At 40.7% G+C, this 15,012-nt stretch overlaps 1 protein-coding gene across 6 annotated transcripts; it reads right to left on the bottom strand.

The window, feature by feature from the left end:
• Positions 1 to 1,110: 1,110 nt before the first annotated feature.
• On the bottom strand, positions 1,111 to 13,196 carry LOC105452051 (ATP-dependent 6-phosphofructokinase). Of its 6 annotated transcripts, none has more exons than XM_011692862.1 (17): positions 12,831 to 13,196; positions 9,501 to 9,621; positions 9,271 to 9,422; positions 8,997 to 9,186; positions 8,710 to 8,920; positions 7,461 to 7,569; positions 6,702 to 6,890; positions 6,339 to 6,529; positions 6,171 to 6,249; positions 5,916 to 5,942; positions 5,782 to 5,802; positions 5,452 to 5,553; positions 5,163 to 5,369; positions 4,920 to 5,072; positions 4,509 to 4,833; positions 4,215 to 4,437; positions 1,111 to 4,131 (listed from the first exon to the last, which is right to left on the bottom strand). In XM_011692862.1, exons 1-17 carry the CDS (start codon positions 12,864 to 12,866, stop codon positions 3,987 to 3,989), a joined length of 2,481 nt encoding a protein of 826 aa, XP_011691164.1. In that variant the 5' UTR covers positions 12,867 to 13,196; the 3' UTR covers positions 1,111 to 3,986. The 6 variants fall into 6 exon arrangements, with proteins under 6 accessions (XP_011691164.1, XP_011691165.1, XP_011691161.1 ...); XM_011692863.1 differs by lacking the exon at positions 12,831 to 13,196 and adding an exon at positions 12,100 to 12,190; XM_011692859.1 differs by lacking the exons at positions 7,461 to 7,569; positions 12,831 to 13,196 and adding exons at positions 8,385 to 8,493; positions 10,018 to 10,232.
• Positions 13,197 to 15,012: the final 1,816 nt, after the last annotated feature.

The following is a 15,012-nucleotide window of genomic DNA, read 5'->3' as shown; positions in this document are numbered from 1 at the left end:
ATACACGCCACGCACGCGGCGGCGGCCAACGCCGAGCAATGTGGCGCCAGCGGCGCTCCGCTCCCCGAACCCGTTGGCACCGCGCGCGTCATATTGACTGCTGCTTGCGCATCCACGTCTCCGGAACATTTTCTACGCATGTCGCAATCGCGCACGGAGATTTGTGTGTATTTTTATTTCGGTTTCTTAGTAAATACCGAGCCAGGCGCAGCAAAGTGAAGAAAACTACGAGGAAAGAACGAGGAAGATTTTGATTCAAATACTCGCTTGACTCGTAGCGCGACGTACTCAGCGCGGATTTGAATTGAAAAAAAAAAAAAAAATACGTGTTGTATATTTAACGAATGATATTCTCGCAAACTGAGGGTAGTTAAAAAATTAAAAGAGAAAAAGCAGTGATTGTACTTTAAAGCGTCGATGTCATTGTAGTTTGCATCGTATTATATTTGTTGAAAAAACAAAGTGTTGCTTTGATTACACAATCTATTCTACACGATGTATAATTAAAATTCTTTACATTATCATATGTTTTAATATCCGATAAAAAAAGTTAAAAGTTGTATTTCAAGACAGTGCGCACGTACGTTATTCTGTACATAAAAATTAACAGAAAATTTGAACTTTTATTCGTAAATTACATATACATAATTTTTATTTTAATAAAAATTGTCGAACTTAATAGCTATCTAAACGTCAAATGGATCATAGAATGAAATAGGAAATATATCAACTTTACACTGTAAATGGAGTTAAACATGAACATTTTCTCGTGCACAAAAATACGAATAATTGATTATATAATTGAAACAGAGAAAAATATATGTAGATATAGATGTATGCATAAAAGAACAAAATAGAGGATGGAGACATATGTAGATGAGACAGCTTACATCTCTCAAATCCTTTAAAGATTGTGAAATTTGCATTATTATATATTAATTTTTTGTCGAAATGTTTTCTTATTAATTTCTTATCTAATTTTGAAAGTCTAAAATCATGAGAGAACAATGTAAAAAGAAAAATTTAAATGTACAGAATATATTGTGGTGTTTAATAATATTTTATATTATTTTACAAAAATATATATTCAGGTGATATATTTGGATAACGTTTAGAAGATATAGGTGGTTTATTTCACAACATAGATACAATATCGTGCAGCGTAATATATAGCAGTTTCTCCTAAATTCAGACGTTTCGTCGCAACAATCGATTTGCGGGGACGTTCCAAATTGTTGGCGAATTACAATTTTATATTTACTGCACTGTCGAGAGCACGCAGTGACGTCGAGAATTCAATGTCGGAAGAAAAATAAATACGGTAACTCTAATACTATACATATATATGCTGCGGGCAGGATGTAAATTCATTGATCAACAATGAGTCAAAAATATATCTCTGAAAATCTTAAAAATAATATATCTCATTTTCTTATTGCGCTAGTGACGGGCAGCTAACAGTTCGACATTACGCAAGTGCTATTTGTACATTTTTGTGTACACAACTAGGATAGTGTAGTGTGTGATATACAGCGCTCGGTAATTATATATACATATATTTCGATCAATTCACGCGAATCAAACAAATATTAAATGATATCAAACATGATTTATTTACCAACAAAAGCTCGATATATATCCAATTTATATCAAACATTAATTTAATCAGGTGAAGTTAACTTACACATTAAAATAAAAATTTTTTAAATAAAAATTAATATTCTTAATTATAATTTATAATATACTTGTCCCGAAGTAAAAGCCTCTCGAAACGTATGAACAATGTAATAAACACACCAATTACAAAATTACAATTACGACTTACGATTTTATGCACAGATAATTAACGAGAGCCTTCGTATCTCCGTCGCGCTTGGTTTCAACAATTTAGCCTCTTGGTACGATATTAAATAAAAGAGGTTTCTACGTGATCGTTTGAACAAGTGTCATTAGCGATATTATTCTGTTGCTTTTCAACAAGAGCTATTTTATATCTGCCGTATACTAGTAGACACCATATACTTCGGAACGACTTTAAACAAGCGATTTGTCAAATAATTTATATATATTTATATATATATATATATTTATGTATACTTTTTTACGTTATTACTCTAATTCGAGTAAACCGTAATGTATGCGCACATTATTGTACTTTCAAAGTTTTACCATTTTCGTTTTCGCATGCATTAAACGCTATCTACTAAAGCCAATCTTAAGTGTTGCCTTGCGTGCTAATCAGCATTCGAACGAAGATCGTTGAGCGCTCCACGATTCTTAAGACTGTGTTAACTACGTTGAAAAAAATTATAATATACGCTCATCGCACACAAGCTTTTTCCACCCTACGTGTTATTCCGGTTAAAATCACGAGTCGGTGATTTTATTCTGACACTCAAATCAACCCACACGAACACGAGTAAGAGTTTCCACAAGACAAGATAATTTTCGATGGTACCAGAATGTAATGATCTGGTTCTAAAATCTCATGAGAACACGAACGCTATCTTATACGCCGAAAACAATTATGAGATTAATACTTGCACGACTTTCTCGAAAGTTAAATATACGAGTATAGAGAGAGATAGAGAGAGAGAGAGAGATAGAGAGAGAGAGTAAGAGAGAAAAAGAATTAAATCTAAATACTTTTGTGGTCACAAGCCTTAAATTTTAGCAAAAATTTTTTTAAATGTTACATGCAACTAACGCGCCGACTCAGGTCAAATTTTTTTTCCTACGAGTCGTTCGTTTCACCGTTGCAAAATTATGTTTTGAGGTAGACAGGTATATTCTCCAATAGCCTTTTATAGCTTCGAGTAACGCTAAACCGAAAGATAAAACACTTTCACCGACGCAAAATGCCGCATTACTTTTTAATCCTATGCCTTAGTAGACCACAAATACGGTTCAGAATGTTTTAACCTGTGAAACTCTTGTAATTTTCTCTCAATCTGATTTACTTCTCGATCCGTGCTACAACTGAAAAAAAAAAAAAAAATTAAACTAAACTCGGTTGTATTAAAGAATCAAGCGAACGCGGAATATCGAAACGGGATGTTTGAGGCTGTTAGTCTTCAACTCACAAAGTATCCGTAATGTCCAAAGCATCAAAAATGCACAAATAATATCACCATTTGCTAATGACGCCAATAAACGTTTCAGTGAATCGTTTCCGTTGCTGAATACGTGATAATTAAATATATATATGTATATACGTGCGAAAATTGTGTGCATTAGGTTCGAGTAGCATATCAAATGTAAGTTTTGCACGTCTCCAATTTAGTCCATTTTAGTGTTTCTACGATATCTTGTAAAAATGATTTCTCTGCCCCATTATTATAATTTCTTTTTTTTAGCGCTTGAACTTGGTACATCTTACTACACTAGATTTCGCATATACCGATTCTAATTTATCTTCAATACTATACATCAATGTACGCACAATGCGAATTTATAACATTACTGCAAGATACTGCAACAATACCGTAATCCGTGCCTCGTTGGCCTTTATCGACACCAGCTGCACCGACAGGTATTACACGTTATAAAAGGTATTATTACTTGATACCTTTGCTTGCTTCAGGTACTACCTTTGTACCAGTTTCTTACCTGAGCTCGTTCAAGATACGAACAAGACATTCGAAAAGAAAATAAAAGAATGTTCCCCCCTCCCCACCCCTGCCCTGTATATATATTCGCAATGACATCTGCTAGTTGCCCGAATTATATGTACATACATTGAAAATTCGCGTACAGATCTTAAATAAATAATGATCACTAATATACACAGTTGAATTTTTCAGATGCAATAATTCAATAAACACACATAAGATTCCGTTTCTCGTCGAGCAGAAGTAAAATTATCATAATATATATTTATACAATACTGCGATACTTTTAATAAACGGCGCCTACACTATCCACGCGACATCCGCTTTGCATTGTCTACCGCGCGGCGCTCTTTAAGGGGTTTAATCTCACAGGGTTTACACGAGAGGCGGATCCTTCTGTTCGTCCATCTCCTCGACGGTTATGTAGAGACCCTCCTCTTCGTACGTCGACTCGTGCTTCGCCAGTACTTTCAGCAACGGGCGCAGCTTCATCCACCACTGATATGTCGGAATGCGATGCCTAGCGATAAACGGCAAGATGCGTTAGGCACGAGCGAAATTATAACACGACTCGTTAGAAGGGCTCAATGGGCAAATACGCACTCAAAATCGGTAACCTCGATGAGCTCCGTGAATGGCGTGTATCGGTACTGGCGTCTGACAATACCGAGCATCACCGCGCTGTCCGCCGCCGTAGTGAACGTTTTGCCATCCGGGCTGGTGCACTTTCGCAGCTGGTCACTGAACCACTCCACCGCCTTGGCGCCCATCTTCGTACCCAAGTTACGGTCGAACGGCGTCGGCGAGCCACCTTGCTGCATGTGACCTGAAGGTGAAAAAAATATTTAGCGTGAAATTGAAAGTCGCTTGAACGAGCAGCGAGTGAAATAAGCGTACCGAGTATGTTTCTCCTACAACTGAATAGACCTTTTCCCTCCTCGCTGAAAAGTCTGAACATAAATTCCGTATTGTAATTCTCATTGGCATTCTCGTTTCTGATAATAAGGCCCCTCTCCACGCCTTCCGACATCTTTGCCGCCATCGCGATCACATCTTGGTTCAAATCCTTGATATTGAATTTCTCCTCGTATATGTACGCCGCGTCGGCACCACCGGCTAGACCGGCGATGGTCGCCAGGTACCCGCAGAAACCGCCCATCGTCTCGATGATGAACACGCGACGTTTAGTACCTTGCGCCGATTGCCGAATGCGATCACAGATCTAACGACGACATAGACGATTAGCATGCTATTCAATCCTAAATCCCCAGGTCGAATCAGTCGTCACCGAGAGAGAGAGCAGCTCACCTCCGTAATTTCATTTGAAGCCGTGTCGCAGCCCAATGAAAACTCGGTGCCCGGCACATTGTTGCTAATAGTCGCGGGAATCATAGCGATAGGAATTCTGAACTCCTCGTACTTATCCCTCGCCTTGAAAAATGTGAGACAGGTCTGATAACCCTGCGGAAATAAAAATATACGTTTTTTTTAACGACACTGCGATCCCCGGATGGGATTCAATGTGTGAGATCTCCGGCGAATTCTCGTTACCTCGAATCCACCTATGACAAGCAACGCTTGTATTCCAAACTCTTTGAGCTTCTGAGCGATTTGGGGCAACTGATCCTCCGTGGGCGGTGCGCGCTTCGTTCCCAATTTCGCGCCACCCTCCGAGACCCAGCCGGTGACGGACGGCCAGTCCATCAATTTCAGCCTACCAGCTATTAGGCCCAGCACTCCGTCGCCGACGCCGTATACCTGCAAGTCGCGACGTGGAATTGAGGGTAACAAAAATATCGTGATAAAACATTCAGAATTTCTCGATATATATATATTATACCTTGTCACCTCGGTAGATACAATTCCTCACGAAGGAACGAACTGCCGCGTTCATACCGCAGGACGGCGATCCTATATGCATGACAGCCAACGTATAATTATCCTAAAAACAATGAAACAACCGATTACGAGGTGAAAGCAGACGCGGTGCTCATGCAACGTGCACGGTAAAGCTGAAAGACCGCATTTCATGTATGAAGTCGCACATTAAATAGCGCACAATGCTTTCGTTCCGTCTGCCTGCGGTGGTGATGATCGAAGTGAAGTACGGTAAATGATATGCATTTCTAACACAAGGCACACATTCTCTACTCCAAAAGGGTTAACTCACTTGTCCACATAAAGTGTATTGCTATAGGAGGGAAAAACAAAATGTGCTGTCGTTAGGGAGATTGCGCTCGGTGTCGGGGATTATGTACAACAAATCTGAGAATGTATGCTTATAGGCTTTTTAAACTCATTTACCTTCGAGAACACGCGGCCGTTAAATTCCTGAAGCAGTATCAAACAACATATGTAGTAATCTATGCATTATTCGTTGTTATTTTGTATGTCAGAGACCCAAAATTCTCTCTCTCTCTCTCTTTCTCGCGCGATAGTACTTCTATCTTACTCCTATTTCTATCTACTTCTTCGACAATGTTAATGCTATATTAATACCGCGTTAAATATAGAGCTTTTCGGGTCGACAGAATAAACGTAAACAGAAAATAATTGTACCCTGTTAGCAGCATCTATCAGGTGCGGCGCTTTCAAACGAGTCAGCGTTTTGTACGTTTCCAAGTTGCGCTCGAAGCCCCTGGGAAAGATAAACAGATGCATTTTACTGATGCACTTATACTACTTCGCGTATTGTACACAGCGACGTGCTTTCGTCGATTCACTTACTTTCCTCGAAGCTGAACAGCGAGATCCCAGTTTTTATCGGCCATGGCTTGTGCTACGGCTTTCGTACGACGAACACATTCCATAAGTGGTAGTCTTACAGCTTGATTACCGTCCAACGTGACGACGCAGGCCTCCGTGTCGGGTGTTGCCTCCATCAAAGCCATCACGGCTTCAGCTCCCATCCGGCATCCCTGTAACGCACATTTTGTCCCTTAAAAGTGTGATATACATATTGTATTTTTTAACATTGCATATGAGATAAATACATTAAATGAGAAGGCTTCACGAGTTGCGTATTAAAAAAAAATTATGCATACACTTATTATATCTCGATTTTGAAAATTCTAAATTGCGACATCTTACCAAAACTCTATCAAAGGCTGAAGGATTGCCACCTCTTTGTACGTGACCCAAAACAGTGATTCTTGTATCCTGCTGCAATTTATCTACAACGACCTTGTGCACCTTTTCAGCGGTGATCGGATCGCCGTTTCTGTCGACAGCTCCCTCGGCCACGATGATAATATTGAGCCGTTGACCAGTAAGCCTTTCCTGGAAAGCAAGTTGTATAATAATGAAAATCCTCCGGCAAAAATTTCATGGCAAAATTTAAGTTTTGCACGAATAAATCTAAAAGCAGGCTAATAAAAGAATAGACAAGAAAACAGCGTAATAGCGATGCGTTAAATAATTACATAGATTATCAACAGAATAATAAGATATTATATACAAAAAGAAGATATTATATACATATATTTAAAGTGTAGAATAGAATTATGTTAACAGTACTTTATGTACTTTTTTTATGTTAGAATAATGTTGCATACACACACAAATCATGTTATAAATTTAGTATAGCATGCACATTTGACACTGTGTGTTTATTAAATATTACTTCTTTCCTATACGAGAAAAGAAATTGCCTTCAAAGCGTTTCGCCCCAAAGTAATCAAATCAGAATAAGCAATTAAAATAAATTGTAACAATTTGCGATATCAAAAGAACAAAGCGTGAATTGCAGAAAGCAATGTGCAATTCATCTTGCAGGTTGAATCAGGAAATCAGGAAAGATAAATATACTATGGTTTAAAAAAAAAAATTTAAAAAAAAGTATTATCGAACCTGCAACAATTTTTTACACAGCTTGTTGGGCCAATCCTGCTCGGGTGGCCATTCTGGGATGAAAACATAATCAGCCTCGCAACAAATAGCTGCCACCAGAGCCAGATAACTGTAATGGCATATTGTAAACCTAACTAAAATTCCAAATTCCAAACGTAATATGTAAAAATATTATATAAAATAATGTTGCGCGTCATTAATCAATCATGAATCACGTTTGATTATGAATTCGTAAGGCTATGCTTGATCGAAAAATGTAGAAATTAATGTATCTGCGATAAAATTTCACGTAAGTACGGGGTGAAAAAATTTTACACGTACAAAATGTAATCTGGCCGTAATTGAATTGATTGTCTCAAAGAAGTTATTTAAAAGCATTTACAAGTATATAAAAACAAACGCGTTCGGACTTTCTCACATATCTTTGAATTGCTGATTAAATCGCTTATTCCGACATTTAAGTAATTTTAAGTAACGACTGGCTGAGAAACGTGCCTGTTGCACACCTTGGCATAGCTCCTCGCCCCAGTCACCACTTGTCGGAGATTCAGGGATAAAGCAATAGGTGGCATCGGTAGACAAACTTGACGCTAATGTCAGGTACCTGAAAGGCTCTGTTCATCTAAATTATCTTTAGCACTGTCGCACATATCGCTATGCTTATACATCTGACTCTATGTTAATTAATGCGCGACGACATAAAGTATGTAAGTACATTTTTCGTTCCTCCTCGCGTCACTATTCAGAGGAATATATACATTCAGGATGTCGTATATGAATCCAATATTAAATCAGAACACACTCAGCAAATAAGATAAAAAAAACTGACAAATACATAAAAACTCATTCCTCACGTTTAGTCAAGTTAGTAAAAAAAATTAGCGATGCAATCTGACCAAATTTGAGAAAGTCTATCAGACGTGCCTGCTCCAACTTTTTACATAATTTTTCAGGCCAGTCGACAGGAGGCGGACATTCTGGGAAGAAGACATAGTCTGCCTCCGCAGCTAAAGCGCCCACGATAGCCAGATACCTAATCGAAAGTCGCTCGTCTTTATCTATGTTTCACTCTCATAATCAACATCAATTCGACGCGCGATAATCAAACGTTAATCTCGTGTCCTCAATTATTATCGATTGCGGATTACTTCTGTATTCGGAAACTAATGACAATGTATAAAGTCGTTTATCGATAAATCTCTAATTATTCTCGCGATGTCGCGAAATCGATATTACAATCTGCACTTACCCGCAGTGACGACCCATGACTTCCATTATAAACGTTCTTTGATGCGAGTATGCTGTGCTAACGATAGCATCGATACTCTCAATGATACGATGCAATGCGGAATCGGTACCGATCGTCATATCCGTACCGCAGAAATCGTTATCAATTGAACCTACTAGACCGACAATGTGCAACTGCTTGTACTTCTCGCTCTGCTCGGCGGTTATGTCACCTAATAAAAAAAAAATAACGCGTCTATATAATGAGCACGATAGATTGCCTGACAGTTTTCCAAGCTATCCATTTACCAGATTCGACGAGTTCCTTCAGAAGCGCGGGCCACTCCTCCTTGAAGAGATTGGCGCCCGTGAGAGAGCCGTCTCCGCCGATCACCACTAAATTAGTTATCCCCAGGTTGACCAAGTTCTTAGCGGCTTGTCGGCGACCGGGACGGTCCCTGAACTCTTGGCATCGGGCGGAGCCGATTACCGTGCCACCCTGAAGAAGCAAAAAGGATATTAGAAGGTTAATAATAAACGAACGATCGCGCAACGCAACGCTCTCGAGTACTGCAATGCGTACTCTGTGAATGATGCAGGACACGGACGACCACGTAGCCTCCTCGATATGTTTCCCGCCGTCCACCATGCCCTGGTAGCCTTCCCTGATAAAGTACACCCTGCACCCGAGATAGATGCCCATCCTCACGACCGCTCGTACGGCGGCGTTCATTCCTGAAAAACGAAATGTCGAAGGTTAATCGCATTTGCCTCGAGGCGCGATACATAATTTATACGATTATTCCGAGATACCCTGAGAGTCGCCACCGCTGGTGAACACGGCGATGCCTTTGCCCTTGTGGCTGCCAGGTTTGATAAACTTCTGAGCTGGCGCGTCCTCAGCCATGACTGTATCGCAGTATTCCTTATAACTCTGTAATGCAAAAATTCAAGGTTGACAGTGAGAGAAAAGTGTTTGATATTTGAAACTATAATATTGCAAATGGCAAAATAATTATAATTAGGAGTCCCATTTTTACAGTTATTACTCCTACATAATTTTAGTAAAAATAATTACATTTATAGTTCTATCAATCAAATATATATAGCTTCGAAAATGACTATATATTATAGTTCAATTACGGCAATTACAATCATTTTTTTCGGTCAATGGATATTTTGGAGAAGCTACACTCGCCGTTGCTTCTCGATATCTCTCTCTCTCTTATTTTACGCCGTGACGATGACGCGACAATTTCTACTACTTTACTATTATTCTATGTGTTATTTGATAACAAAACAGAGATCGATAAGGAGGCAGGGTCATAACTTTCTGTTTCGTAGATCGTGGGAAACGCAGGCTGCTGGCGTACTCTTGCTCGGCCGTGTCAAATCTTATCTCAAACGAAGAGCCAGTTGGTAAATGTTCAACCGATTCGAAGCTGTGCCCCCAGAACATCTGTCCGAAAGTTAATTTTCTAACAATTATCGCGTGTAGATTTCCACGTGAGAGAAGGGAAAGGAGAGAATTGCGCGTGTGTGGCATTGTTAACAACAAGCATTGTTAACGGGGCGCTTGCCTTCGGGAACAGTAAAGAGAGCTTTAAATTTTGCACGTTGATCCTGCTCATTTTATCGGCATCGACCTTCCTCAGCGCTTCGACAGCGAGGGACTTTTGCGAGGGGTCTCTGGATATCACCGAGGATCCAATCCTAGTAGAATCCGTCAAACTTCCCTTCGCATCTGCATCCCGCATTTCTGCTGCGGTGCCTCCGCGCGTATCGGGCGCGTCGTCGGTGTCGCTATCGCTTTCCGCGTAACCTCCGGAATAAATTGCATTTGCGCAACGACACTGAACGGCCCCGTGACGGCCCTCAGACATTTTTCTCCGCACGATAATTTTTACGTCGATCCAAAATTTTAACCTTACTTCAATCGATTCGAGATACATACATATCGCGGCTGATCTAGTTTCATTTCGTAATAATATAAAAAAAAAAAGATGAAGTGCACTACTGAAGTATGTTTGCGCAGTGAATCATTACATAAAAATCATTCTTTTAAATTTATTACATGTATGTACTCCAGTTTAGTTTACTCTAATACGCGTTTGATAAAAAAAAAACAATATAAGAGAGAGAAATATAGCGAAGTTATAATATTTTAACGAAATAAAAGCGTTTGTACAATTGTGTTACTTTAATTCGCGCATAATAATTCGCGTAAAGGATATATATTAGAATATGCGTAAATTTTGTGGTATTTCGATTGGCAAAAAAAAAAGAAAAAGATCAGAGAGTGGGCTAAATAATACGCTCGAGTGCTACAAGAATTTCATCGGAAACTAAGAAAACCTCGCGCAGGAGGAATAGCGCGATGCACGGCAGAAAAATCCGGATTGAAGCTATCTGGTAGTTGCGACACGCGAGTATACAGTGTTTTAAAATTAAATAACACGTGCACAAACGAAATCTGGCTGCGTTTCAAAGCGAGAGGACGAGACGTCAACATTTCGCGCGGCTGCGAAGTTATCGCTGGGTCGCCAGCCGGAGAGCTTTTTCTGTCCGGCGTGTCGCGTGACCGATTTACATCCGCGTTCGACGCGACAGACGAGGACGCGGAGCTCGTAATTTTCCGTAGTAAATAAAAAAAAAAAAAAGGTAAGACTGCGCGCGATCGCGACGGTTGGAATTTGGAGCGAATCTTGACGACGGGTGTTGCGTTGCTCCGATTTCGCGCTCGCGAGTTTCCTCCTGCGATATATAATGATAAACAGTTGCAACTCGCGTGAAAGATGCAATTGTGTCATCGCGAGATAATATACGCTCCGCGCGCGTCCAACGGCGATGCTGCGACGACAATTAGAGTTTCTGTAGCGACACTCTTAATTAGAACAACACCTGCCGAGCGACGAGTCGAGGCAATTACGATCCGTACAATTCCACGATTCCACGTGCATCCCTCGTGGCAAATATCGCTCGTCGAGTTGTCTCAGCAATCTCATGCATTCACCGAAATTGCGCGTCCATGCCTATTTACAGGCGTCACGTGAATCGTTAGCCGTAACGTTCTCCCGTAACGCGTGTAATCGCGCCTGCCTACTCAGTGGCGGAGCTTAACCTAAAAGCACCCACGGCTCACCTAGAAAAAAAAAGGGGAAATTCGAGCGGCGAGTGAATGTCATCCGCGAACTTTTCGGGTTCGGGTGGCGATGGATCGTTCGAAATACGACGCGGATCAGACTTCGCGACGAGCCGTCGCACTTTGACCGATCAATTGACAGTCGCGTGCAGGTGTCAGGCGTCGGGACGACGACAACGACGACGACGACGGGCGTCGGTGTGCGCCGCGCATTCGAAAGCGACCGATCGATGACGCGCGATCGTCGGCGACGAGCGCAATTCGACTCACCAGAGAAACGCGACTGACGATCGCGACGGCGACGACGATGTTATCCCTCCGACGACACTCCTCTAACAAACACCCACCGCGGCGGCCACGTCCGGCCGACTGAAGGTGACCTTTGGGCTGGCCGCGCGCCACCCCCCACCACGCCGCCACTGTCACCGCCGTCGATCGCGGCGCTTCAAATCGCGAACCGCGCGCGACGCGGAAGATTCGAAAAAATGGAACGAAATAAAGTGCGCACCGAGAGAGAGACTCGCGAGCGTCTCGGAAAAAAAATGAATGAATGGCGAAAATTTGTCCTTTATTTCGGGTTTTATCTGCCGATGAGATGCTGATTTTCAGTCAAGGAATCGTAGAATCGCTATATGGATGATTCTCAACATTTCACATACGCGACGATAATCATTAATTACCGAGACGAATCGATATTATATTTACTGATAACTACATTTATATCGCAGCGTAGAGAGAGATGAGAACTGAGATATAAATTTCATATGCATCCATAATGGATGTCTATATTGCAGTCGATATATTGATATCAAAATGAAAGTTAATGCAATCAATCAATTGTTGACCGCGATACAGACTGAATATTACGAAGACCGATTAAGACGGAAGAGCAGATAAGAACAGGTGACATCGTGCAATAAAACTGCAGATCTCTAGCTATTATACACATTTATTTTTCTATAGTTTTTTCCGTTTATTAAAAAAAAAATTGATAAACTTACCTGATAATCATGATAATCCTCCTGATAATAATCCATTTTCGTCGGGACGTAAATAACACTTAAAAACTATAAACAATTCAAACTTGTCTGTTCGAATGCACAACTAGAACATATCCGTCCATACAAATCTCTCGAAAATGATCATATTCGTTATTAACCGTTCATTCACTGTTTTATGTCATTATATTAAGAATAATATAACTATATATTAAGAAATAATTTTAACAATTATTTTTACTTTGACTGCCGATTCAGCGCGGAAAATAACTTAATTCTTATTATCGCGATTGATCGTCGTCGACGCTCCACTTCGACGGAATCGCCGCTTCTACGTGACGGTCGGAACGCGGGGATCAGCTTAAGTAGCCAGCGCGAGCGCGCGTCTTCCAGGACGGGAAGGCGACGGCCGACTGATATGACGCAATTCGCGATGCTCGTCGCCGTCGACGAGGAAACAGCCTTTACGCGTGACTTGCCGAGCAAAGTCTGGCGGGTACAAAGACCCGCGATACTTGTACCCGTAGCGCTCTGTAAGCGCAGCGACTGAAAATCCACGAGGTCGCCCCGCGAAACACCGCGTTGCAATATGCCGCAATCGCGCGTTACATTTTCGTCGTGTGCAAAGAATAGCGTGAATCATCGCGAGAAAACGACTCGTCTGATCCACTCTCGTTGTTTCCAAGATCAACGATGATCCTCGGATGAATTTTAGATCTTCCAAACGTCGGATCTCTGGATTGGAACGGAGGTAGCCACAATATCGGAGACACATTTCCGATATGTCATTTTAAAATAAAATAAAAAAGACGCGGGATGATCCCATTTTTAATAGCAAGTCCGCTCTAAAGGTCGCCGTATACGAAGCCGCTAATTAAAAGTATTCTGATTTTGACAATATTATATCTGACATACATTCTTATAAAAATACGACACTCTATAGCATCGGATATTTTATCGATCAAGACACTTATTTTTATGTTTTTACGTTTTTCGAATAAAAATTTATATCTTAATGAAATGACATCTTAAAGCCCACGAAAGGGGCTTTAAGATGTCATTTCATGAGACGTTGAAAAGCAGCGTCAGCACGGTCTTAATTTGATGCTCGGCGAGATCGCTTGATTCAAAAATGCTGCATATCGAAGCTGAAGAAGACGTCAAATGACAGCTGAGACAACATCAAAATGACATAAATCCATGACTGATCGAAAAAGTGACTTTTTATGATTTTTTTAGCCATCTTGACGCCATTTCGTTGTCACGTTGACTCTCTTTTTCTGCTTTGATGCACTGCTTTATACATGACATCTACATCCTTTTCATTCATCACTGTCTAACGTCGAGTTTGATCATATAACGTGTCTTGATGCTGAAAATGAGCGTCGAGCGTCAGCGTAAAAAGGCACCATCAAGAGTAGATGAGGATTTCGTTACGTATTATACGAGGCCCGTATACGCGTTTTCGATGCAGCGATTTGATGTGGGTGGAAATGACTGCACCGTTTGTTTTTTTTCGTCGCTTTTACAGCTTTTATTTACAAACACCACCCCGCCAAGTATCAGCGTCGTCTTTGTTTCTTTAATCCATTTAACGTGTATTATAATCGATTGAAACGGCATTGATCTATATCGAATGAGAGGGGAAGGGGCGGGGGAGCGGGTGAAGGGGCGAGGGTTTTTTTTTCGGGACGACAGCTAAAAACAGGCTCTACAAGTCGTAGAAGAGTAAAACCGAGGAAAAAATCTTCGTTCTAAGCGAGGCTCGCGCGGCGACAAAATCGAAGGTCGCAGATCGATGAGAAAAGAATTAATTGCTTTATCGACAATTATTTTATCGAATCGAAAGACCCATTTCGTTTGCCGTTACAGGGAGGAATTATTAACGCCTTCTCGGCGTTTTGATTTGGTTGATGAAAATCGAAGGCGAATTGACGCGATGTTGCATCAAACATCCATCTGACGCAATACACCAAAGCGCCATGGCAATGCCATGTGCAAAAAAAAAAGAAAGACGAATTGATATATTTCTGTGAATAAATTTATAAAAGACATCAAATAAAATAAAGACACATTTCGTCCGAATAAAAGTTAAATACAAATTTTCAAATCCTCGTCTAAATCGCGAACGTTTCTCTAATCCGAATAACAAGTTCTCAATTCGGGATTTGGTTAACGCGAAGTC

The sequence above is a fragment of the Wasmannia auropunctata genome, unplaced genomic scaffold (genome assembly GCF_000956235.1).
Source record: "Wasmannia auropunctata unplaced genomic scaffold, wasmannia.A_1.0 LD336038.1, whole genome shotgun sequence".
Classification (NCBI taxonomy): Eukaryota; Metazoa; Arthropoda; class Insecta; order Hymenoptera; family Formicidae; genus Wasmannia; species Wasmannia auropunctata.
Note: the sequence above shows the minus strand (reverse complement) of the source record. Positions and strands in the feature narration are given on the sequence as shown.

Coding starts and splice junctions, on each gene's coding strand:
- LOC105452051 (XM_011692859.1), bottom strand. CDS start 10,146: ATGTTCTGGGGGCACAGCTTCGAATCGGTTGAACATTTACCAACTGGC. Junction 6,250..6,338: donor GCTGTTCAGCTTCGAGGAAA/GTAAGTGAATCG, acceptor TATCTTTCCCAG/GGGCTTCGAGCGCAACTTGG. Junction 4,438..4,508: donor TTGTAGGAGAAACATACTCG/GTACGCTTATTT, acceptor TTTCACCTTCAG/GTCACATGCAGCAAGGTGGC.